Source organism: Pezoporus wallicus, unplaced genomic scaffold, assembly GCF_028554395.1.
Source record: "Pezoporus wallicus isolate ANWC-B61680 ecotype Strahan unplaced genomic scaffold, APGP_CSIRO_Pwel_v1 contig_10120, whole genome shotgun sequence".
Taxonomy (NCBI): Eukaryota; Metazoa; Chordata; class Aves; order Psittaciformes; family Psittacidae; genus Pezoporus; species Pezoporus wallicus.
Window position 1 is genome coordinate 175,068 of NW_026638516.1, and position 20,650 is coordinate 195,717.

Consider the following 20,650-nt stretch of genomic DNA (forward strand, 5'->3'; position numbering starts at 1 on the left):
CACCCGCCGACACCGCCCCGGCCCGCCCCTGCCCACGTGACCCTCGTCTCTCTCGCGAGATGTCCCCCTGCTCCCCTCCCACGAGATTTTCCGTTCCGCGCGCGCCTTAGGGGGCTCTCGCGAGAGTCTCGCGCCGAGCGCCGGCGGGGCGGATAAGATGGCGGCGACGAGCACCATGTCTCTGGTGAGCGGCGGCGGGCCCGGGCTGAGCCGGAGGTGGGGTGGGGTGGGGTGGGGGGAGCGGCGAGCCGCGAGCCGCGGCCCCAAGGCCGCGCGTGTGAGCGGCCCCGGCCCAGACTCCGCTTCGCTCCGCTGGGCCTTTGTGAGTGCCGCGGCCTCCTCCCTGACTTCCCGCCCACCTTAGCGGGGCTTCCCCCGCCGGAAAGCGGCCCATTCCCCCTGCTGGGCCGGGCCTTCCCAGGCCAGCCGGGGCTCTCCCGGTGCGGGGCTCCTGGGGCTGTGCCCGGTGCGGGCCCGGCTGTGCGGGGCTCCTGGGGCTGTGCCCGGTGCGGGCCCGGCTGTGCGGGGCTCCTGGGGCTGTGCCCGGTGCGGGCCCGGCTGTGCGGGGCTCCTGGGGCTGTGCCCGGTGCGGGCCCGGCTGTGCGGGGCGCTGAGCTGCTCTGTGCAGCGCTGCTGAGAGGGAATGTCTCTTCTCGGCCCGGGAAACGCTCCCGCCGCTTCCGTTGGGCTGGGTTGCGGGTTTCCCGAATTCACTGTTCCCGAATCTCCCGCTCGGCGCCGGGGCCCGGTCCCGGGTGTTCCCGGGAGAAGCCGCTCGTGGCCCTTCCTGGTAAAACCCTTTCGGTGCCCGTGGCTGATTTTGTATCTCCTCTCCCTGCTCTTGTGCACTGGGAAGGATCGCAACGGGATCGGGGTTTTTGGAGTTGTTTGTGTTTTCAGGAGTGCTCATTCCTTACTGGGTGCTGACGTGTGGGAGCAGCGGGACGCTCCTGTTGAAGGCTGTTTGTTTTCTTTGTGATTAGTCTTCAGTAGCAGAAATGAATTCTTGCGCTGCTCAGCCTTCCCTGGAGTCCGTGATTTACTGTTGTTATCTATGGAAGTGTGTAAAGGGGAGATGTGAAACCTCCTGGGTGTCAGGGCTGCAGGGAAGGAAGCCTCTGATGGACTTAATCATAGAATCATGAAGGGATTTGGGTGGGAGGGACATTAAAGCCGCTCCAGTTCCAGCCCCTTCCATTAGAGCAGCTTGCTGCAAGCCCCTGTATCCAGCCTGGCCTTGAACACTGCCAGGGATGGGGCAGCCACCGGTACTCTGGGCACCCACCGGTACTCTGGGCACCCTGTGCCAGAGTCTCACCAGGTGGCAAATACCGGGAGTGAAGAAACCTCAAAGGATTAGTGTTGGATCATGTTGGAACATGAGCCTTGAGGTGCAGGATATGCTGCCTTTAGTTTGGTGTTCCCAGCCTGGGTGGTATCTGTGTTTCAACGGCAAAGTGTAAGCGACCGTTCCAGGAAGCAGCATTCCAGCTTGACTGAGTGCTCCATGCTTTTAGCCACTATGGGCTTGTGTAGCATTTGTTCTGGAAGGTCCATCCTACACCTGAGTCTTGTTACACCTCTTCAGGGAAGTCGTCAGTCCTGCCAGTGTCACACAGGGTTAAAACACCTTCTCCAGTAGGATCTGTCATGAGCTGGGTGCCTTCTGTGTGGGTTGAGCTCCCATCTGCTGTTGCTGAGCTGAGCCTGTCTGTCCCATAGCACTGTGTCGGGATGTGTTTTACTTCACTGAGCTTCAGCAGCTGCCCCATGGCCTTGGTGTGGTCCTTGCAATGAGACCCAGCTCCGTGTCCCCACAAGCTCCCTGGATCCCTTCTTCTCAAGATGCCCCTGTCTGTTTAAACCTCCTTTCCCTGCTGGAAAGGACATTGGCTGTTCCTGCTGTGACTGTGGCATCAGCCTGAAGAGAGTCCAGTGTGGTCTGACCAGGGCAGCTGCAGCCTTCACTTTGTCCTGTGAGCATGGGAGTGGGGAATGCTGCCTGGAAAAGCTTCAGAGTTAAGGACAAGGTAACCCTGAGTAGCAGGAACTGAGCTCTGGGTTTAGGAGGCTCAGGCTTTGCTTTCAGCTGACTTCCTGAAAGGAGGTTTGCAGCACAGGCTCTGCTCCTGTTGTGGAGACACACAAATAGGGAAGGAATTGAAGCAGAAAGCAGAGGGGTTTCTCAAGGGCAGTGATGTAAGGACATGGAGTTGGGTCTTGGGAGTTATTACTCAAAGTCCCCAGAGCTTTGATGCTTTTCAGGTGTCCCCATAAGCTGTCAAGAACCCACCATATGCTGAGCCCAGCAGCACATCTGCTGAGGGCATGTGAGAGCCATGCAGCTGCACTGGAATCAGGGTGGGATTTGTCACTTCTGTATTGAGCCTGTTCTTTCTCGAGTGCTCCTGCTGCTGGGAAAAGCATCCTTGCTGCTAGCTTGGAATTGAGATGGGATTAGACTTGCTACTGAAGTAGTTTCACAGCTCTAATGCGACCTGGTGTTGAGTGCTGCTGATAACAGTAACAGGTCTCTGCTGCTGTGGTTTGTTACCCAGAACACTAGTGGTGTGACTTGGGCAGTGGTTGTGCCCCTGTACTGGGCACTGGTGAGGCCGCACCTTGAATCCTGTGTTCAGCTCTGGGTCCCTCACTGCAAGAGAAACTTGAGGTGCTGGAGCGGGGCCTGGAGCACAGGGGTGATGGGGAGCGGCTGAGGGACCTGGGGGGGTCAGTCTGGAGAAGAGAAGGCTCAGGGGGGACCTGATGGCTCCCTCCAAGTGCCTGCCAGGAGGATGGAGCCAGGAGGGGCTGGGCTCTGCTCCCAAGGAACAAGGGATGGGATGAGAGGAACCAGCCTCCAGCTGCACCAGGGCAGGTTTAGGTGGAGCTGAGGAGCAATTCCTGCCCCAGAGGGTGCTCAGGCATTGGAACAGGCTGCCCAGGGCAGGGCTGCAGGCACCATCCCTGCAGGTGTTCACACACCATTTAGATGAGGCCCTCAGTGCTATGGGTTATTGGTGGCCTTGGCAGTGCTGGTGAACGGTTGGACTGGATGATCCTGGCCTTGGGTGGTTCCAGAGCCAGGTGAAATGGGGCTTGGAGCAGCCTGGGGTAGTGGAAGGTGTCCCTGCCCGTGGCGGGGGGGTGGAGCTGGTTTTAGTTTTAAGGTCCTTTTCAATCCAAAACCATTCCATGTTCCTGTCCTGAATTACTTCATCCAAAGGCAAGTTGATACCTTGGAACAACCTGCCAATACTTGATGTGCCAGGAATAACTAACCATAAGTTCTACAGGACAGACCTCAGTTGATGGGATAGCTTTCCCATAGGGAGTGCTGGAATACCAACAGCTTTTCATGGATTTGGGAGGACATTTAGCCATTTGTGCCAGTCCGACATGAAGTGCTCTGGAGTCTGGGAAGGAAGGAATGGTCACCCCTGCGGAAACAGGTTTTCTGTGAGTGTTTCCTGTTTCCCCAGGGCACAGAGTCCATTAAGATGGAGAATGGCCAGAGCACAGCATCAAAGCTGGGACTTCCGCCCCTCACACCAGAGCAGCAGGAAGCTCTGCAGAAGGTGAGTAACCGTCATGTGGGCTTGGTTCTTGGTTGGGGGGTTTGGTTTGGTGGGTTTTATGAGCAGCTTCTCCTGATGCTACAAAAGGGAGCCTACCTCCCAAGAACGGGCCTGGGGTCTGGCCATGCTGCGTGTGGATTCACACTTCCAGTTGCCCAAGAATGACTTGGTTTGGCTTAGAGCTTGGAGATGCTTTTGGGGAGCATGATGTGGAGTTTGCTGTTGGGGTGGGGAGAGTGTTTTTAATTAAAATCCTAAGTAAATGACATCTTCAGCTGACATTGCAATGCTGAAACAACATGCAACGGCAGCGTGTGCTCCACAGGGAACAAGTTTCTGCTGTGTTCCAGCTGTTCTTTGAGTCCATCCACACAAGAGCCCATCACAAAATGTCTATTTTCTTTTATGCTCCTTCCCATGTTCATAGAACCATGGAATGGTTTGGGTGGGAAGAGACATTAAAGCTCATCGAGTTCCAGCCCCCTGCCACGGCCAGGGACCCCTTCCACTAGGGCAGGGTGCTCCATGCCCGTGTGTCCAGCCCGGCCTTGAACACTGCCAGGGATGGGGCAGCCACAGCTTCTCTGGGCACCCTGTGCTAGCACCTCAGCACCCTCCCAGGGAAGAACTTCTGCCTAAGAGCTCATCTCAGTCTCCCCTCTGGCAGGTTAAAGCCATTCCCCTTGGCCTGTCCCTACAGGCCCTTGTTCCAAGGCCCTCTCCAGGTTTCCTGCAGCCCCTTTAGGCACTGGAGCTGCTCTCAGGTCTCCCCTTAAGGAGCCTTCTCCAGGCTGAACCAGCCCAGCTCTCTCAGCCTGGCTCCAGAGCAGAGCTGCCACAGCCCTTGCTGTATTTTCTTGCAGTGGCCTCCTCTGCATTCATTCCAACAGCCCCACATCCTACCTGTGCTGTGGCCCAAGAGCTGGATCAGGACTGCGGGGCTGGGGGGGGTGTCTCCCCAGAGCGCAGTGAGGGGGACAGTCCCCTCCCTGACCTGCTGCGCACACTGACGTTGTGAGGAGCCCCATTGCAAGTGTTTTCCACCCATGCGAGCCAGTCTGGTCTAATCCAGATGACATTTGAGCCCAGCTCTTGATCTGGGGTGGCTGGCCCTGTCTCACGCGGCGGGTGGGAGGTTTAGCGGCCCTGCCACTGAGGGCGTGATTCTCAACTCGCTGAGAGAGGCGGAGCTGGGACTGGAGGGGCAGAACCAGCGCTGGCTGTGCTGCGCCGCAGCGGTGCTCTCCAGGCAGGAGCTGGGTGTGTGTGTGGCTCCCGGCGCGGAGCGGCCTCTCCTGGCTCACAGCTGTAAATGCCATTGTCCGTTTCTAGGTTTCCGAAGCACACGTCTCACATCCATCGTTTAGAGCCTCCCAAACCCCTGCAGCCATGGAAAGCAGGTGCCCGAGGGGTGGCTGAGTGCTGGGACCTCCCCTGGGAATAGGGTTTCAGGGGCTTCTTGACAGGGAGCCTCCTTGTCAGCACCTTTGGGGTGCAGCTTGGGCCCTGTCAAACGTGTAGGGCACTGAAAGGATCAGAGCAGTGAACCTGTGTCTGAGCCAGGAGATAAAGAGCAGGAGCCTTGTGTGAGCAGAGTGGGTGCCCCAGCCTCAGGCAGGCCAGGGAGGGGAGAGCCCAGGCCAGAGACTGGACCTGGTGTTTGAGGGCCCTTCCCTTCTGTAGAAACTCTTTGTCCAGATGTTCTCTGAGTGGAGAGGACTTGAAGGAGGCTCTGTCCTGCCCTCATTCCAGCAGGTAAGGTGCTGTGGTGGGATCTAAGGGGCAGAGGGAGGAAGAGGGGAGATGCCACATGTCTGGTGCATGCTGCTTCCTTGATGTGGTGCCTGCTGCAGGTCGAGTCCCATCTGCTCAATCCCTGTGCTGTATTCCAGGGTGTATTCCAGAACTCCTAGGTGCAGAGCAGAATGTTGGTGAGCTGCTGGCTTATGTATGGTGCCGTGATGCATAGGGCTGGAGCGCTGGAATGTTCTCTGCAGCCAGTGTGTGGATCTGGGCAGCTCTGTTGTGGAGTTAATGCTGTTCCCTGCTCTAGGGTGTTGTCCTGTGACTACAGAGTCTGTTTCTTCCCAGGCAAAGAAGTATGCGATGGAGCAGAGCATCAAGAGTGTGCTGGTGAAGCAAACCATCGCCCACCAGCAGCAGCAGCTCACCAACCTTCAGGTGAGAGACCCTCTGAGATGCTCCTTCTGTGTTGTTTCTCCCCCTCAGGGTGGAGTTTTGTGCACTCAGAAGCAGAGCACAGCCCTGAGGCTGGGTGCACTCTGCTGTTTCCACAGTGAAATAGCAATGCTCTGAATCCAGCTCACTAAAAATACCCCAACCCTTTGCCCACCTGCCCAAATTGCCCCAAAGCTCATCCAAAGAGTGAGTTTTTAAGCGTTTCTCTCCTGTTGGCTGCCCAAGTGCTTCTTGAAATGCCAGAAGCCAAATAACTTGCTGTGGGTTTCACTTTGAACCGGTGTTTAAGGTGTTGTCTGGGGTTATTGGGAGCAGAATCCTCTTACCATCAATTCTGCTTGAGGGGAGGGTCACTCTCTCCCCTCTCTGAGCCCCCATTTCCCTTTCCCTCACAATGTGGGAGACGTTCCTTGGCTGTTCCTGCTACTGCTGGAATGAATGCCAGTATGCTGGTCTGTACACCTCCCTCCCTTCAGACGTGTCGCAGGTGCATCTCACTCCATGTGAGGAAGCCCGGAGCAGTGGCTGAGGTCTGCTGGATGGGTTCAGTGGAGGAGCACTGCTCACCCATAGGCAGTGTGGCCTCTCAGGGCTGTGCGTGTTTCTGAGTGTCTGACCCTAGGGCTCCTTTTTAAATGCTGGGGGTGAATCAACGACAGTGGTTGCAGAGGTTACTATTGCCTTGAGTCCCCCCTGGGAGAAGACCCTGCTTCCTGAGGCAGTGGCAGCAGCACAACTCACCCTGGCCTGGTGGGACTGGACTCTGCGGGGTCCCAGCGCTGGACAGTCCTTGGGCCCAGGCAGTGAGGGGCAAGGAAGGAGAGGCCTCTCCGCAGGTTCCCCGTGCCGCCGCTCTGCTTGAGATGTGACAAACAGCCATAGTATGCTCAGCTCCAACAGACTGAACTCTGTCTTTACTGTCTTTCAGATGGCAGCAGTGACAATGGGCTTTGGAGATCCTCTCTCACCTTTACAATCGGTCAATAGACATATTCACTTCTTCTTGGGCACTTTGTCTTAGTCAGGGCCTAGAGTGGGGAAGGACGTAGTGGTAACGCAATGCTCTTAACTGAACCCAGCACAACCCTCCACATACGCGTTGTGGACAAGCACAGCAAGCAAAGGCAAAGTGTAAACTCCCCAGAGGAAGACCCTAGGCCGGGTGCAGTCTGCTGTGACACTGGCACTGGGACATGGGCCACTGGCAGTCGGGGTCCTGGAGTCAGGTGGCAAAGCGAGCGTTAGATTTCGGCCAGTTCCGAACCCAGCCTGTGAAAGTGTGGGAGCTGCGTTTCTAGAGACGCTGCAGTTCTGAGGTGCTGACCCCAAACTGGCTGCCAAGGTAACTCACACATGGGTGATCTCCTGAGAACCACACTGAGAGCACTGGAGCCCTGCAGCCGCGGTGCTGGGAGCTCTGGGGCACAGCAGGTCTCAGCAGGGCTGCTCTGCACTCTGCAGTCCCCACACTGGGTGAATACGGCTCGGAGTAAAGGCAGGAGGGAAGGAACCACACTTCAGGGTGTACACAGAACCCACACGTCCCTTCAGTGCAAAGAGCTTAATTCTCTGGGACTATCCATCCCCTTCTTTTCCCTGGACATGTTGGACAATGGCTACTGTGTGTCCTCTAAGCTCCACTCCACATGCAAAGGTTCAGTTGTCACCATTTCTGCTGGAACACAATATTTCTGCTTGGTGTCAAAGGCAACTGGAGGCTTGTACCCCAAAATGAAAGAGGCAACCAAAATCACCACCTTTCGCTCCTTTAACAGCAGGGTGTGTCAGCAGGGGAGCCAAAGGAGGTTGTATGATGGAATGTAAAGCTGGAATGGGTTGGGAGCACACATCTCCTTGTGAATTGGGCACCCAAGAACCTCCTCTCAGTTCATGTGGATGTTCCTCAAGAGCAGAACCTCAGCACATGTGCTTTATAAAATGGTTTTGGCTCCTTTTTCACAGCTGGGCAATGAAAAGCCTGTGCTGGAAATGGTGCATTTCCTGTTAGCATCAAGGGCAGAATCTGGTGCTTCCTTTTCCTCAGCCATTCCTGTAGGGATGCTGCTGAACAGGACCCAGAGGCAGGAATCTGTGCTGAAGCCTTCAGCTCTGGTGCTGTTCAGTGCTGTTAAGATGCCCCAGTCCCAGCAAGTACTTTATCCCAGAGCCCATCAGGAATGCCGAGCAAAGAGCTTTGTTTGCCCAGTGCTTGCTGACAAGACTGATCAGTTCCTCCATGAGGATCATTGTGCCTGGGATGGAAGCTTCCTGGCTCCTTACCCCTCTGAGCATTGCAGAACAGCATCTCCCTGTCACAGCAAGATGAGCACCGTTTCCTGGTGCTGCTGGATTAGAACAAGCCAGTGGTGGTGATTTTGTATAAAGGATCAAGATGGTGCTTTGGCTTGTCTTTAAACCTTCATAAGCACTTGACAGCAACATGACAACTATTAACTGCTGCCTTTATGAAACATAGAATCGACCAGGTTGGAAAAGAGCCTTAAGATGATCAAGTCCAACCGTTCCCCAGCACTAACCTGCGCGTCCATGAGGGCAAGTGGAGGCTGCAGGTACTTCAAACTCCATTTTAGAGGAGGAGGAGGGCCAGTTACCAGTAAAATCTACTTGGTGCAGCCAGTGAGGTTTCTAGAGATGAGTGTCTGACACTGTCATGTGCTTAGTTCACAGGTCCACTGCATCACCATGACTTGATGCTTCCTGTTCCTGTTAGTGATCCACATGTAGCCACAATGGTCCACCCCAGTCATGTCCGTTTCAGGTCCAGATCCCAGCGTTGCTGATGTAAAGGTCCTAAAGCCATCCCTCCTATTGCCCCTCTGCAGCAGGGTAAGATATGGATTTCCTCCTGCAGAGGAGAGGACAGATGCCACTGCATTTCCTCCTGTAGCATGGATAAGGGGAGGAGAACATGATCTCTTCATGTCTCTGTATTTCAGAGGGTGAAGAGTCCCTGTGCAAGGCTGCACGAGCAGGGGCTTGACCAGAAGTGCTCCTTAGTGAGACACTAGAGGTTTCTCAGTCTGGGTGAGGTGGTTGGTGGTGGCTGTGTCCCCCTCTATGGACATACTGCATACTGAGGGGCTGCTGATCACTGGCTTTCCTGCATCCAAGCTGGGAATCTTAACCTGGGAGACCCCACCTCAGCTGTCCTGCACATGCTGTAGTACTCCCTGTCACAGCACATTAACTTGAACAAGAGCTTGTTGTTAACAGTGGGAAGTGTAAAACCAGGCAAGAGGACCCTAAGGTCCAGGACCACCCCTGAGCTTAATGTCACATGACGAGCAGCAGCGTGGGGTGAGAATGCTCTTTATAGTATCCTCCTGACTTCCAGAACAGGAGTTGAACCTCTCCAGCCTGTCCTCCTGTGGCAGATGCAATCCCATACTGGGTGCTGTGAGGGAGAAGGCTTCTCCAGGCACAGGCTGTGACCCCTTGTCCCTCTGTCCTGCTGGTTGAGGCGCAGCAGCCCTGAACACATGGTGCTTACACTGGTTCTGGCATTCCTCAGACAGCATCCCACAGGGATCCGTCCTGAGCAGGGTGGTCAGAGGAGGTGGTGGTGCAGAGCTCCCAGTACTGTGCTGTGGTGAGGGGCCTCCAACCTAATGCTGCCTTTGCCTCCCCTGCAGCAGCCCTTGGCTTGCCGCTAGCTCCACCAGTGCCGCCAGAGCAGGAGCCCTCTGCTTGTCTCCAGCCACTGCAGTTCAGTCTTAGGGAGCTGCCTCCACACAGCCTGATTCCTGCTTGGTGCCAGGACGCTGCTGGGCCTGGCCTAGCCCCTTGCCAGAGTTAGCAGCTCTAGAGCCACACTGGGGGTCCCAAGGAATTGAGGGATTTGCTGCTTGTTGTGTATTTCCTGCTGGAAGGAATGGCGGGATTTGTTTTGCAAACAGGTTTTCAGGCATATTTAGGAGAAAATAGCCCAGAGACCCTTTCTCTGCACCCGAGGGCGGAGGCTTTGGGGCTGTACCACTCTGGGCCAGTGGCAGCAGCAGTAGCAGCAGTACTGACACCACACACTGAGCTGGGAGGTCCCATTAACCCTTTGGTTTCTCTTTGCTTCAAGCAGTGAATGTGGTGCCTAGTCCTGGAGCTCATCCTGCCGGGGGAGGGGGGTGAGGTGCTCGAGGGGGTGGGGAGGAGGTTCCCAAATCCAGCTCCTTTGCTGCCTGGGTGGGTGGATGGTGGGGGGTGGAAATCTGTGGTGGTGCCCAGTGTTGGATCTCTGTTGTCCCGCGTGGGAGGGAAGGGGAGGGCTGGTGAATAGTGGCTAGGATGGAGTCCTTTGCTGCCTGGAGGGGGAATTGTCCCAGAATGAAGTTATTTCCGCCTCCTGCAAGCATTGCTGGAGCTGTGATGAGGCTGGGGAGGGTCAGACCTCCCGGTGGGGTTGGAGCTGAGGCTCGGAGGTGGCAGAGCCCATCGCACTGCCCCGGGAGGGGGCCGTTCCTCGGCCACTCCCGCCATGTGTGCTCCGAGCAGGAGAAGCCTTCCCCATTGGCACGGGTGCTGCAGCCTGACGACGAGCTGCCTGCTGCTGGGCCATAGCTCCAGGGAGGGAAGGAGGAAGGGAAGGAGGTGTTGAGGTCCAGGGCCACGGCTGAGCTAACCAACCAGTTCTTCTTTCCAATACAGATGGCAGCTCAGAGGCAGCGTGCTCTGGCCATCATGTGTCGTGTGTACGTGGGCTCCATATACTACGAGCTGGGAGAGGACACCATTCGCCAGGCCTTTGCCCCCTTTGGACCCATAAAAAGCATTGATATGTCTTGGGACTCGGTGACCATGAAGCACAAGGTGGGATCACAGCCCTCGAGTGATGCTTTGTCTTCTCTCCAAGGCCTTCCTGAATGTATCTGGGAGAGGACAGAGTCTTTATCCTTGTAGAGTTAAGCACTGAGCTAAAGATTGTTGCTGCTTGTTCTGCTGAGCTTGGCAGGGCCAGATGTGCCTGGGGGTGGTGCGCATGGAGCACCGTACAGCTTGTGTTCAGTGGTCTGTTGCTCTTGGGCCTCTGAGCATGAGAGGCTCTGGAGGAGGCCTGTAGCCTCCTCTCTACTTCCATGTTCAGTTTTCTTCTTTGATAAAAAGCTTCTTTAACAAACACCTTCTCAGGCCACAGCAGGGGTCTGGAACATGGGAAGTCTTGGCCACAAGGCAGAGCTGGTGGGATTTAACAAGTGTCTCCTTCTGTCCTAGGGTTTTGCTTTTGTAGAATACGAGGTTCCTGAAGCTGCTCAGCTGGCCTTGGAGCAGATGAATTCTGTCATGCTGGGGGGAAGAAACATCAAGGTGAGCAGCAGGAATGCTCTGAAAGCTCTTGGTTCTCTCTCCTGTGGGTAATGCGTTCCTGCCTTGGAATGCACCCCACATGCGGAAAATAACCTGAGGTCTGTTCTGTGCTAAACCTTGATATTCCATCTGTTGGGTACGTGGTGGCTCTGGGTCTGTGCTCCTGCACACTGCCAAAGCCCAGCAGCCAGTTCTGTTCAGCTGGCTCAGGCTTTTCCATCTCAAAGAATGGAAGCCTCTTGAGCTCAAACCAAAAGTGGTTCTTCATATTTTAGTGCTGGCTTGTCTTGGACCGGTGGATGGTGGATGAGCAGCATCAAACTTGGGTTGTGCCTGTGGATGGTGTGAGGGAGAAGCAGCAGGGAAATGGGGAGCATTCAGCAAGAGCAGTGAGGGATTGTAGCTGTGTGTTCTTAGGCAGCAAGATGGGATCTTGCAAAGGGGAAACTTTGGGGGTTGAAATTGGGGGAAACTGGCACTTTCTGTTTAATGTTTCATATCCTGCATTGATCCCTGACGCACTCTCCAGTGTTTGATGGCTGAGGGGATTTAGAATCAGAGATGCATGGAATGGTTTGGGTTAGAAGGAGCCCTAAAGCTCATCCAGTTCCAACCCGTGCCATGGGCAGGGACACCTTCCACTAGAGCAGTTTGCTCCAAGCCCCTGTGTCCAGCCTAGCCTTGAACACTTCCAGGAGTGGGGCAGCCACAGCTTTTCTGGGCACCCTGTGCCAGTGCCTCAGCACCCGGATGGAAAGAACTTTCTTATATCTAATCTGAACTTCCCCTGTTTCAGTTTAAAGCCATCACCCCTTGTCCTGTAACTATAGCATCCTTGTAGGCACGATTCAGACACTGGAAGCTGCTCTCAGGTCTTCACACAGTTTCTCTTTCCTTTGGCATATCAGGGAACACAAATGGGGTGGAGGAGGAAGCAGGGTCCAGGCTCTCAGTGCTGTGGAATCTCCTGTGGTGCAAGATGTAGGCCAGAGCTGAGTCAGCTTTGCTGATCGTGGCCTTATGAGTGGGGTTGGGTTCGGATGAGTGTTCAGGACACTGCTCTGCAGGATGGCCCATGAGCTCTTGGCTGGGTGAGGATGGAGCCAGGAGGTGCCTGGTCCCTGCTCCCAAGGAACAAGGGATGGGACAAGAGGAACCGGGCTCAAGCTGCACCAGGGCAGGATTAGATGGAGCTGAGGAACAATTCCTTCCCCAGGAAGGGTGCTCAGGCATTGCAACAGGCTGCCCAGGGCAGGGCTGCAGGCACCATCCCTGCAAGTGTTCAAACACCGTGGAGACGAGGCCTCAGTGCCATGGGTTAGTGGTGGCCTTGGCAGTACTGGGGAGTGGTTGGTCTTTTCCGACCCAGACTCTGTGGGTTCATGATTCCATGACTCCCTGATTCTATGGCTCCCTGCAGGTTGGGAGGCCCAGTAACATCGGGCAGGCTCAGCCCATCATAGACCAGCTGGCGGAGGAGGCTCGAGCCTTCAACCGCATCTACGTGGCGTCGGTACACCAGGACCTGTCTGATGATGACATCAAGAGTGTGTTCGAGGCCTTCGGGAAGATCAAATCCTGCACATTGGCGCGAGACCCCACCACTGGGAAGCACAAAGGCTACGGATTCATTGGTACTGGGCTCGAGGGAGGCCAGTCCCTTTCCTCTCCTTGCATGTCCCCTGCCTCTCTCTGCATGTCCCCTGCCTTTCCCTGCATGTCCCCTGCCTTGTCCCTCTTTTTCCTCTGTAACTAGTGGCAGGGTGGCATTAGGATGGGCTGCAAGTCAGTTTGGACAGTGTGCCTGAACAGAGGTACAATTACAGCTGAGACTTCTGCTCTCAGCAGTGCAGGTTGGAGTGTCCCTGTGCAGGTTGGGGTGTCTGTGCTGTTCTCACAGTGCAGGTTGGAGTGTCTCTGTGCAGGTTGGGGTGTCTGCTGTTCTCACAGTGCAGGTTGGGGTGTCCCAGTGCAGGTTGAGGTGAGCTGTGAGGCAGTAGCTGCAGGTTGGGGTGTCCTGGTGCAGGTTGGGGTGTCTCTCTGCAGGTTGAGGTGTCTCTGTGCAGGATGGGGTGTCTGCAGGTTGGGGTATCTCTGCAGGATGGGGTGTCTCTGTGCAGGGTTGACATGTCTCTGTGCAGGGTTGGGGTATCTCTGCAGGGTGGGGTGTCTGCAGGGTTGACATGTCTCTGTGCAAGGTTGGGGTATCTGCAGGATGGGGTGTCTCTGCAGGGTTGACATGTCTCTGTGCAAGGTTGGGGTATCTCTGCAGGATGGGGTGTCTCTGTGCAGGGTTGAGGTGTCTCTGTGTAGGGTTGGGGTGGCTCTGTCCAGGGTTGGGGTGTCTCTGTGCAGGATGGGGTGTCCCAGTGCAGGTTGGGGTGAGCTGTGAGGTGGCAGCTGCCAGTTGGGTGCCGCAGCCTCACGTGGAGCCCCCGTATTCCTGCAGAGTACGAGAAGGCTCAGTCCTCTCAGGATGCCGTGTCCTCTATGAACCTCTTCGACCTGGGCGGGCAGTATCTGCGCGTGGGCAAGGCCGTGACGCCCCCGATGCCTCTGCTGACCCCTGCCACACCGGGAGGGCTCCCCCCGGCCGCCGCCGTAGCCGCTGCTGCCGCCACAGCCAAGATCACAGCCCAGGTAGGCCCTGCTGCGGCTGCCCCTGCACGGGAGCACAGGGTGACACTGCTGGAGACAAGTGGGTGCTCCAGCGCTCCGGGCACTGCCGGAGGAACAGCCCTTGTCCTGGGTAATACCCTGTTTCCAGCACTTCCCACGTAGGTGCTTAGCCATGAGGCGTGTGAGGATCTGCTATTCCAGCACTGCGGAATGGGGTCTGGCACAGCTGGCCAGGGCTTTGACAAAGGGAATGGAAGATGGGAAGGGGTTCCTTGTCTGGAAAGGCAGACCTGTGGCTGGGGAGCTGGTTGTGGTAGAGGCTTAAGGAACATGGGAAGGTACATGAAAGGGGGCAGGCAGTGAGGACTGTAACAGTCCCAGGAGCTGTTGAAAAGACTGCCCATGGAGTAAAGTGGAAGGTGACTGATGGCTTTAGGCTCTTCAGAAACAAGGTGTTGGAACTAGATGAGCTTTAAGGTCCCTTCCAACCCAAACCCCTCCATGATTCCAGGTGGTGATGGAGCAGAACTGGATGTTGATGTAGGAGTTGTGGGGTTCTCAGTTCGCTTGTGGTAGCAGAAGCTCCTGGCTGTGACAGGAGGTGCTTGGAGGAGGGTTGTCTTTCAGGGCAAACCCCAAATCTGTGTCCATCATCCTTACCTTCAGCAGCAGGATCTCCCCTGTACCACCACAGCCCGTGGCAGAGACAAGCTCCACCACTGCTGAGTTCTTGGGTTCCCAGGCAGAATGATTGAAGTGAGCAGCCTGTGTGTGCTGCTGCAGCTGGTGCCTTTGTGCTTGTGAGCAGCTCCTTCTGAGTGAACATGGCTCTGAATGACGAGGTAAAGGCAGAGGTGGGAGGAGCTGCCTCCAATGTGGAGCTTTCCCGTGGTTCCTGTGTCCCCAGGTCTCCAGGTCTGGAATCTCTGCAGTCAGCTGAGGAAGGGAGTTGAGGCATCACTGGAAGGACTGTTGGCATCCAAATCAAAACTGTTGACTCCTTTCTGGAGTGAGGCAGTGGAGATCTGTCACTGCCAGGATAAATGTTCCTGTTTCTTTCCCAAAATGCTGCAGGATTTGTTACTTACTGTGAGGGAACTTAGGAATTCCATACATAGAAAACAGGCTCTGGAAGACCTCAGACACACTTAGCAGTCCTGATGCCATGGTACTGATGTGGATAACCTGCCTGGTTTGCCACATGAGATGTGGCTGAGTAGTGAAGGAGTAAGGATAGTTCCAGAAGGCATGATCTGTGCTCCTGCACAGTTGTGATAGGGAATGAGAGCACACACAGTGCTGGTCTGCAGGGTTTAAACCCAAAGCAACCAGCAACCTCATTGCAGCTGAGGGAATCATGGGCATGGGAGAGAAGCTGAAGACAGAGATAGAACTTTGGGTCTGGGGTCAGAACTGCAACTTCAGCCTGGTATTCTGTGCCAGCCAGCGAAGATGGAGTGTGTCCAGGGTTACGGGAAACTGGAGGGAGGTGTTGAGCAGCAGAGGGAGCTCATGTCTTGGCAGTGATGGTGGAGTCGTCTTGCAGAAGAAATAAAGAAATACAGCTATTGGAAAGAGTTTAAGTATAAAGAGGGGGCAGCTCATGGGCACTGGGATGGTCTTGCTGCAGCACCCAGTACTTGGGGTGTTTCTCCTCCAGTAGGAGCACGAGGCAGGTCCAAAGCTGCCACAGACAACTTAGAGATGTGCAGGCAGATGAGGAGAGGTGGGCAAGAGGTGCTGGGGGAGGGAGGTTCCCACAGGTCCATGCACTCTGGTCACAATAGCAGTTGCTGTTGTAGGCACTGGGAGGACATGTGGAGCTGGCTGCAGCACAGACATGGATGTTCTGGTCATGGAGTATCACAGCAGGATGGAGTAAGATCCACGCAGCAGTTACTGTAGAGTAAAGGTGCTGCACTGAAGGGACAAAACTGGAAGTTTTTGCTCCCCAGTGGGGCATCTTACAGGAGCCCATGAAGACTTGGGAGAGAAGGACGTGGGCAGCTGATGCGTGAATGAAAGAGCGTGGAGAGCAATGAAAGCAAACTGTGATCCTGGCCTGTGTTTTCCACCCAGTATTCTCAGTAGTTCTATGGAAGTGGTTTATCATTTCACTCCATGTTCATCTTGAACGTTTGACTCCATCATCCAGAGTCAGGATGTGTGTTTGGGTTATAGAAGGTGGGAGGATTGGAAAACCTGATGTGCAGGAAGAACCTGGGAGAGTTTGACTTGTAGGGAAGTGCTGAAGGTGCACCAGGTTTCTGCTCAGGTGCTCTGTGTGGAGGGAGGCGGGTGAGGGGATGGGGGAAGAGGCACCAGAAGTGTTTTAAGGCTGGAAGCGGAAGTAAGTTTCCAGTTGTGGACAGTGGTGAAAGACAGTGAGGTCTCACCAGTGAAAGGTGCATGATTGTCTCATGGGCACTGATCTCTGCTGTAGGTGGTGGGACACTAAGGCCAGTTCTGGTGCTGGGTTACTGCCTGCACCTGCAGGATGAGGACCAGAGGCAGGGTTTCTGGTGAGGCTCCTTTGGAAGGTGCAGTTGCGGGCAGCAGAGCTATGCTCTCTCTTGCCCTGTGCTCGCGGAGTGCCTTTGACCACAGTGTTCCCTCAGACAAGGACTGACCTTTGGGCACATCCCTTAGGAAGTACTGAATCTGTTCCCCAAGAGCCCTGGTGCTGTCACCAGAGGGGTGGGATGGCGGCTCCCATCCATCTCTTTAAATGGATCACATTCCTTGGCATCAGTAAGCAGCTTTATTTGTGCAGAAGGTGGAATCAAATAGAGATTCCTGTTGCTCTGGAATGTCTGCACCTTTCAAGCCATGTATTGAGTCTCCTGGTGCCATCAGTAAGCAGCAGCTTGAGAAGGTTGATGGCATCTGAATTGCAGAACATTTTCCTTTCAGGGCTTAGTGTCTTCATGACTCTGGGTGGCAAACTGTCCTCTCACAGTAGCAGTGGGAGCTGCCAGCTCTCGGTCACACAGCTGCTGGTTTAGGTGTGGAACGAGCTGAGCCGCAGCTGAACGCACCCAGGGATGACCTCTTGGGCAGCAGGAACAAGACCATGGGCTGATGTGTTGGGTCTCTCTGTCTTGCAGGAAGCAGTGGCAGGAGCAGCGGTTCTGGGCACTTTGGCCACACCGGGGCTGGTGTCTCCAGCCCTGACCCTGGCCCAGCCCTTGGGGGCTTTGCCGCAGGCTGTGATGGCAGCACAAGCACCCGGAGTCATTACAGGTTGGTCACTCAGGTACCTGCTCCAAAGCGTGTTCCCTGGAGCTGTAGCACAGCCAGGTTGAACCTGATGCTGGATCCCTCCTTCCTTCCTGCCCTTGGCAAGAGCATTTAGTTTTCCAGTTGTATAGTGTATCAAGAATTTATTTTGGTGTGTAATACATAGGACAGAACATGGGCTTCCAGCAGGAGTGCCTGGCACTGAGGGAAAATAGGGATCATTGTCACTGCATGCAAAGTCCTGCACCCTGCCTCCCTTCTGGGCCAGTGTAGGGTGCCTGTGTCCTGCTTTTGTCTCCCTGGTGGTATTGGTGCAAAGCAAATAAACCCATCTGCGTTCTGTGATGCTCTTACACTGCTTGGTGTGTACCCAGGGCTTGCAGAGCATCAGCTCTTTATGCGACAGAGTTTGTGCTCTTGCAGGTGTCACCCCTGCCCGGCCTCCCATTCCCGTCACCATTCCACAAGTGGGAGTTGTGAATCCTATCCTGGCAAGTCCCCCGGCGCTGGGTCTCATGGAAGTCAAAAAGGAGAAGGAGGAAGAGGAGGTGTTCCAGGAGTCGGAGCGGCCGGAGATGCTGAGTGAGCAGGAGCACATGAGCATCTCGGGCAGCAGCGCCCGCCACATGGTGATGCAGAAGCTGCTCCGGAAGCAGGAGGTGGGTGCAGCGGGTTCCTGGCAGCATTCCTGGCTTTAGGACAGCCCTAACGAGGTGTAGTCTGTGGTTTCCTGCAGCACACGTTGTAGGTACCTCACAGGGCTGATGCGGGGCTGTGAAGTCAGCCAGCTTGTATGCTGCTTGTGATGGATCTTACACTGACTGGGATCTCCTCAGAGCTTCTCTGAGGATTCAGAGTAGTCACGTGGTGAGAAGACTGGGCTGGGAGTTGTCTGTGCTGGTCACCAGGTCAGAGGGGGATTCTCCCCCTCTGCTGTGCTCTGGGGAGACCCCCCCCTGCAGTCCTGGTCCAGCTCTGGGGCAACAGCACAAGAGGGACATGGAGCTGCTGGAGCGAGTCCAGAGGAGGTCATGGAGATGCTGCAAGGGAGGAAGCAGCTTTGCTCTGGAGCCAAGCTGAGAGAGCTGGGCTGGTTCAGCCTCAAGAAGGCAAGGCTCCTGAAGGGGAGACCTGAGAGCAGCGCCAGTGCCTAAAGGGGGTACAGGAAACCTGCAGACGGGCTTTGGACAAGGCCCTGTAGGGACGGGACAAGGGGGAATGGCTTTAACCTGCCGGAAGGGAGATTGAGGTGGGATCTTAGAAGAAGTTCTTCCCTGTGAAGGTGCTGAGGTGCTGGCACAGGGTGCCCAGAGAAGCTGTGGCTGCCCCATCCCTGGCAGTGTTCAAGGCCAGGTTGGACACGGGCTTGGAGCAAGCTGCTCCAGTGGAAGGGGTCCCTGCCAGTGGCAGGGGTGGAGCTGGATGAGCTTTAAGGTCCCTTCCAACACAAACTGTTCCATGATACATGAGAGCTCTGTTGCACATACTCTGACTGTTGTGTAGTTATCCCCTATAATGGGATGTACCTGGTGAGTCCTCAGTTGTCAGAGGTATGACAGACCTGGTTGATCCTGGTACTTGGTTTAGAGATGAAGGGAAGTGTAAAACACACGCTTGTAGTGTTGAAGAAGACAAAGCAAATAGAACTGGATAGGAACAGCACAAGGAAAATTATGGCAATCTCCAGGTGAGCTGAGCTTCAGGGATGGGTCTAGGAGAAGCCCAGGAATGGCCCAGGGCTTCCCTGCCTGAGGCCAGCCGCACCATGGGGGAGGTTTGCTTGTGCTTTGGATGCCTAGGAAGAAAATATACTGATTTATCCCTGGGACGTTGCTGATTCTCTCGAATATGCTTGTAATGCCGTAACACTGGAACATCTGGTGATGCTCAGGCATGTGCAGGGTCTGGTGGGGCTTCTCAGATTTGATCTTAGTGTCTCTGGTGTATTAACTCACTTGTCCCTTTCTCTGCAGTCCACTGTGATGGTGCTTCGCAACATGGTGGATCCAAAGGACATCGATGATGACCTGGAAGGAGAAGTGACCGAAGAATGTGGCAAATTTGGAGCTGTGAACCGGGTCATCATCTACCAGGAGAAACAAGGAGAGGAGGAGGACGCCGAGATCATTGTCAAGATCTTTGTGGAGTTCTCCATGGCCTCAGAGACTCACAAAGCTATCCAGGCACTGAACGGGCGCTGGTTTGCAGGGAGGAAGGTGGTGGCAGAGGTGTACGACCAAGAGAGGTTCGATAACAGCGACCTCTCAGCATGAACTCTACTGAAGGACTTTTCCCCCAGCCCCTACTCTCACCCCAGGGGGGGTTTAGCCTCATGTGAAGAGGGCTCTGGGGTGGGCCCTGATCCCTGGGATGTAGTTTGGATAAACACACAGAGAAAGCCACTGTGCATCAAGTGTGTTCATGGAGTGAGGCTCCTCAGCACAGGCCTGGTGTGTCCCCAGAACAGGCAGAGCCTGAAGAGCGCTGGTGCTTCTGCTCCTGCCTTTGTGCTCTGGTCATTCAGAACCACTCAGGTCATGATCCCACTGCAGCTGTGAAGGAGCTGGAATAGCAGGCTCTCCAGAAATGGGCCGTAAATGTTAGAGTGGATTTGGGAGTCTCTTCATGAGGTATTTCAGCAGCAGTCTGGACAAGGGGGAATGGCTTTAACCTGCCAGAGGGGAGGCTGAGATGAGCTCTTAGGCAGAAACTTTTCCCTGTGAGGGTGCTGAGGCGCTGGCACAGGATGCCCAGAGAAGCTGTGGCTGCCCCATCCCTGGCAGTGCTCAAGGCCAGGCTGGACGGGGCTTGGAGCACCCTGCTCTAGTGGAAGGGGTCCCTGCCTGTGGCAAGGTCTGGAACTGGATGAAGCTCTAAGGTCCCTTCCAACACAAACCAGTCTGGGATTCTGTGACTCCAAGATCAGGTGTTGTACAACACAAAATACTCCAACATGAGCAGAGCACAAGTGGATGAGGAAGAGCTGACAAAGTATCATCCCATAGAGAACAAGCCCTGACTGGGGAGGGACTTTGTTTGCCTGCCGTCATAAAATCATGGACTAGTTTGGGCTGACAGGACCTGCAAATGTCACAGGTCCAGTCCCCAAATACTTCAATAGCTCTTAACAGAGATCTGAAATTGGCCACATGCGCTCATATCTAATCATAGAATCCCAAACTGATTTGGGTTGAAGGGACCTTAAAGCTCATCCAGTTCAACCCCCTGCCACGGGCAGGGACACTTTCCACTAGAGCAGCTTGCTTCAAGCCCCTGTGTCCAACCTGGCCTTGAACACTGCCAGGGATGGGGCAGCCACAGCTAGAATGAGGATTCTGAAGCAGGTGTAGCAATAGGCCGCATCAGGCAGGTCAGTACGGTGTTAGGCTCAGCCTAAGTGGCTGAAGTCTGGCTTAATTTGTGTTTAAAATGGTTTATTCAGCAGTGCTGGGGGTGTGTGGTGGGGGTGTCTGACTTGGGGAGCTCACATTCTGATTGTGGAATCATAGAATGGGTTGGGTTGGAAGGAACCTTAAAGCTCATCCAGTTCCATCCCCCTGCAGTGAGTGGGGACACCTTCCCCTAGAGCAGGTTGCCCAGAGCCACATCAGCCTGGCCTGGAATGTCTCCAGGGATGGAACTGGGCAACCTGTGCCAGTGTTTCACCATCTTCATTGGACAAAGGATCTTCCTTGCAT

At 55.2% G+C, this 20,650-nt stretch overlaps 1 protein-coding gene across 4 annotated transcripts; it reads left to right on the forward strand.

Moving 5' to 3' along the window:
• Window positions 1–50: 50 nt before the first annotated feature.
• Window positions 51–19,354, forward strand: PUF60 (poly(U) binding splicing factor 60). Of its 4 annotated transcripts, XM_057411165.1 has the most exons (11): window positions 51–184; window positions 3,483–3,578; window positions 5,670–5,759; window positions 6,706–6,756; window positions 10,437–10,598; window positions 11,001–11,093; window positions 12,514–12,727; window positions 13,543–13,733; window positions 16,820–16,955; window positions 17,376–17,611; window positions 18,926–19,354. In XM_057411165.1, the coding sequence occupies exons 1-11, from the start codon at window positions 158–160 to the stop codon at window positions 19,223–19,225; spliced, it is 1,596 nt and encodes a 531-aa protein (XP_057267148.1). In that variant the 5' UTR covers window positions 51–157; the 3' UTR covers window positions 19,226–19,354. The 4 variants fall into 4 exon arrangements, with proteins under 4 accessions (XP_057267148.1, XP_057267149.1, XP_057267150.1 ...); XM_057411166.1 differs by lacking the exon at window positions 6,706–6,756; XM_057411167.1 differs by lacking the exons at window positions 5,670–5,759; window positions 6,706–6,756.
• The last annotated feature ends 1,296 nt before the right edge of the window (window positions 19,355–20,650 follow it).

Excerpts from the sequence above, each read along its gene's own strand:
- PUF60 (XM_057411165.1), top strand. The coding sequence starts at position 158 with ATGGCGGCGACGAGCACCATGTCTCTG. Across the intron at positions 6,757-10,436 it reads CTCTCTCACCTTTACAATCG|ATGGCAGCTCAGAGGCAGCG; the intron begins GTCAATAGACAT and ends TTTCCAATACAG. Across the intron at positions 11,094-12,513 it reads TGGGGGGAAGAAACATCAAG|GTTGGGAGGCCCAGTAACAT; the intron begins GTGAGCAGCAGG and ends GGCTCCCTGCAG.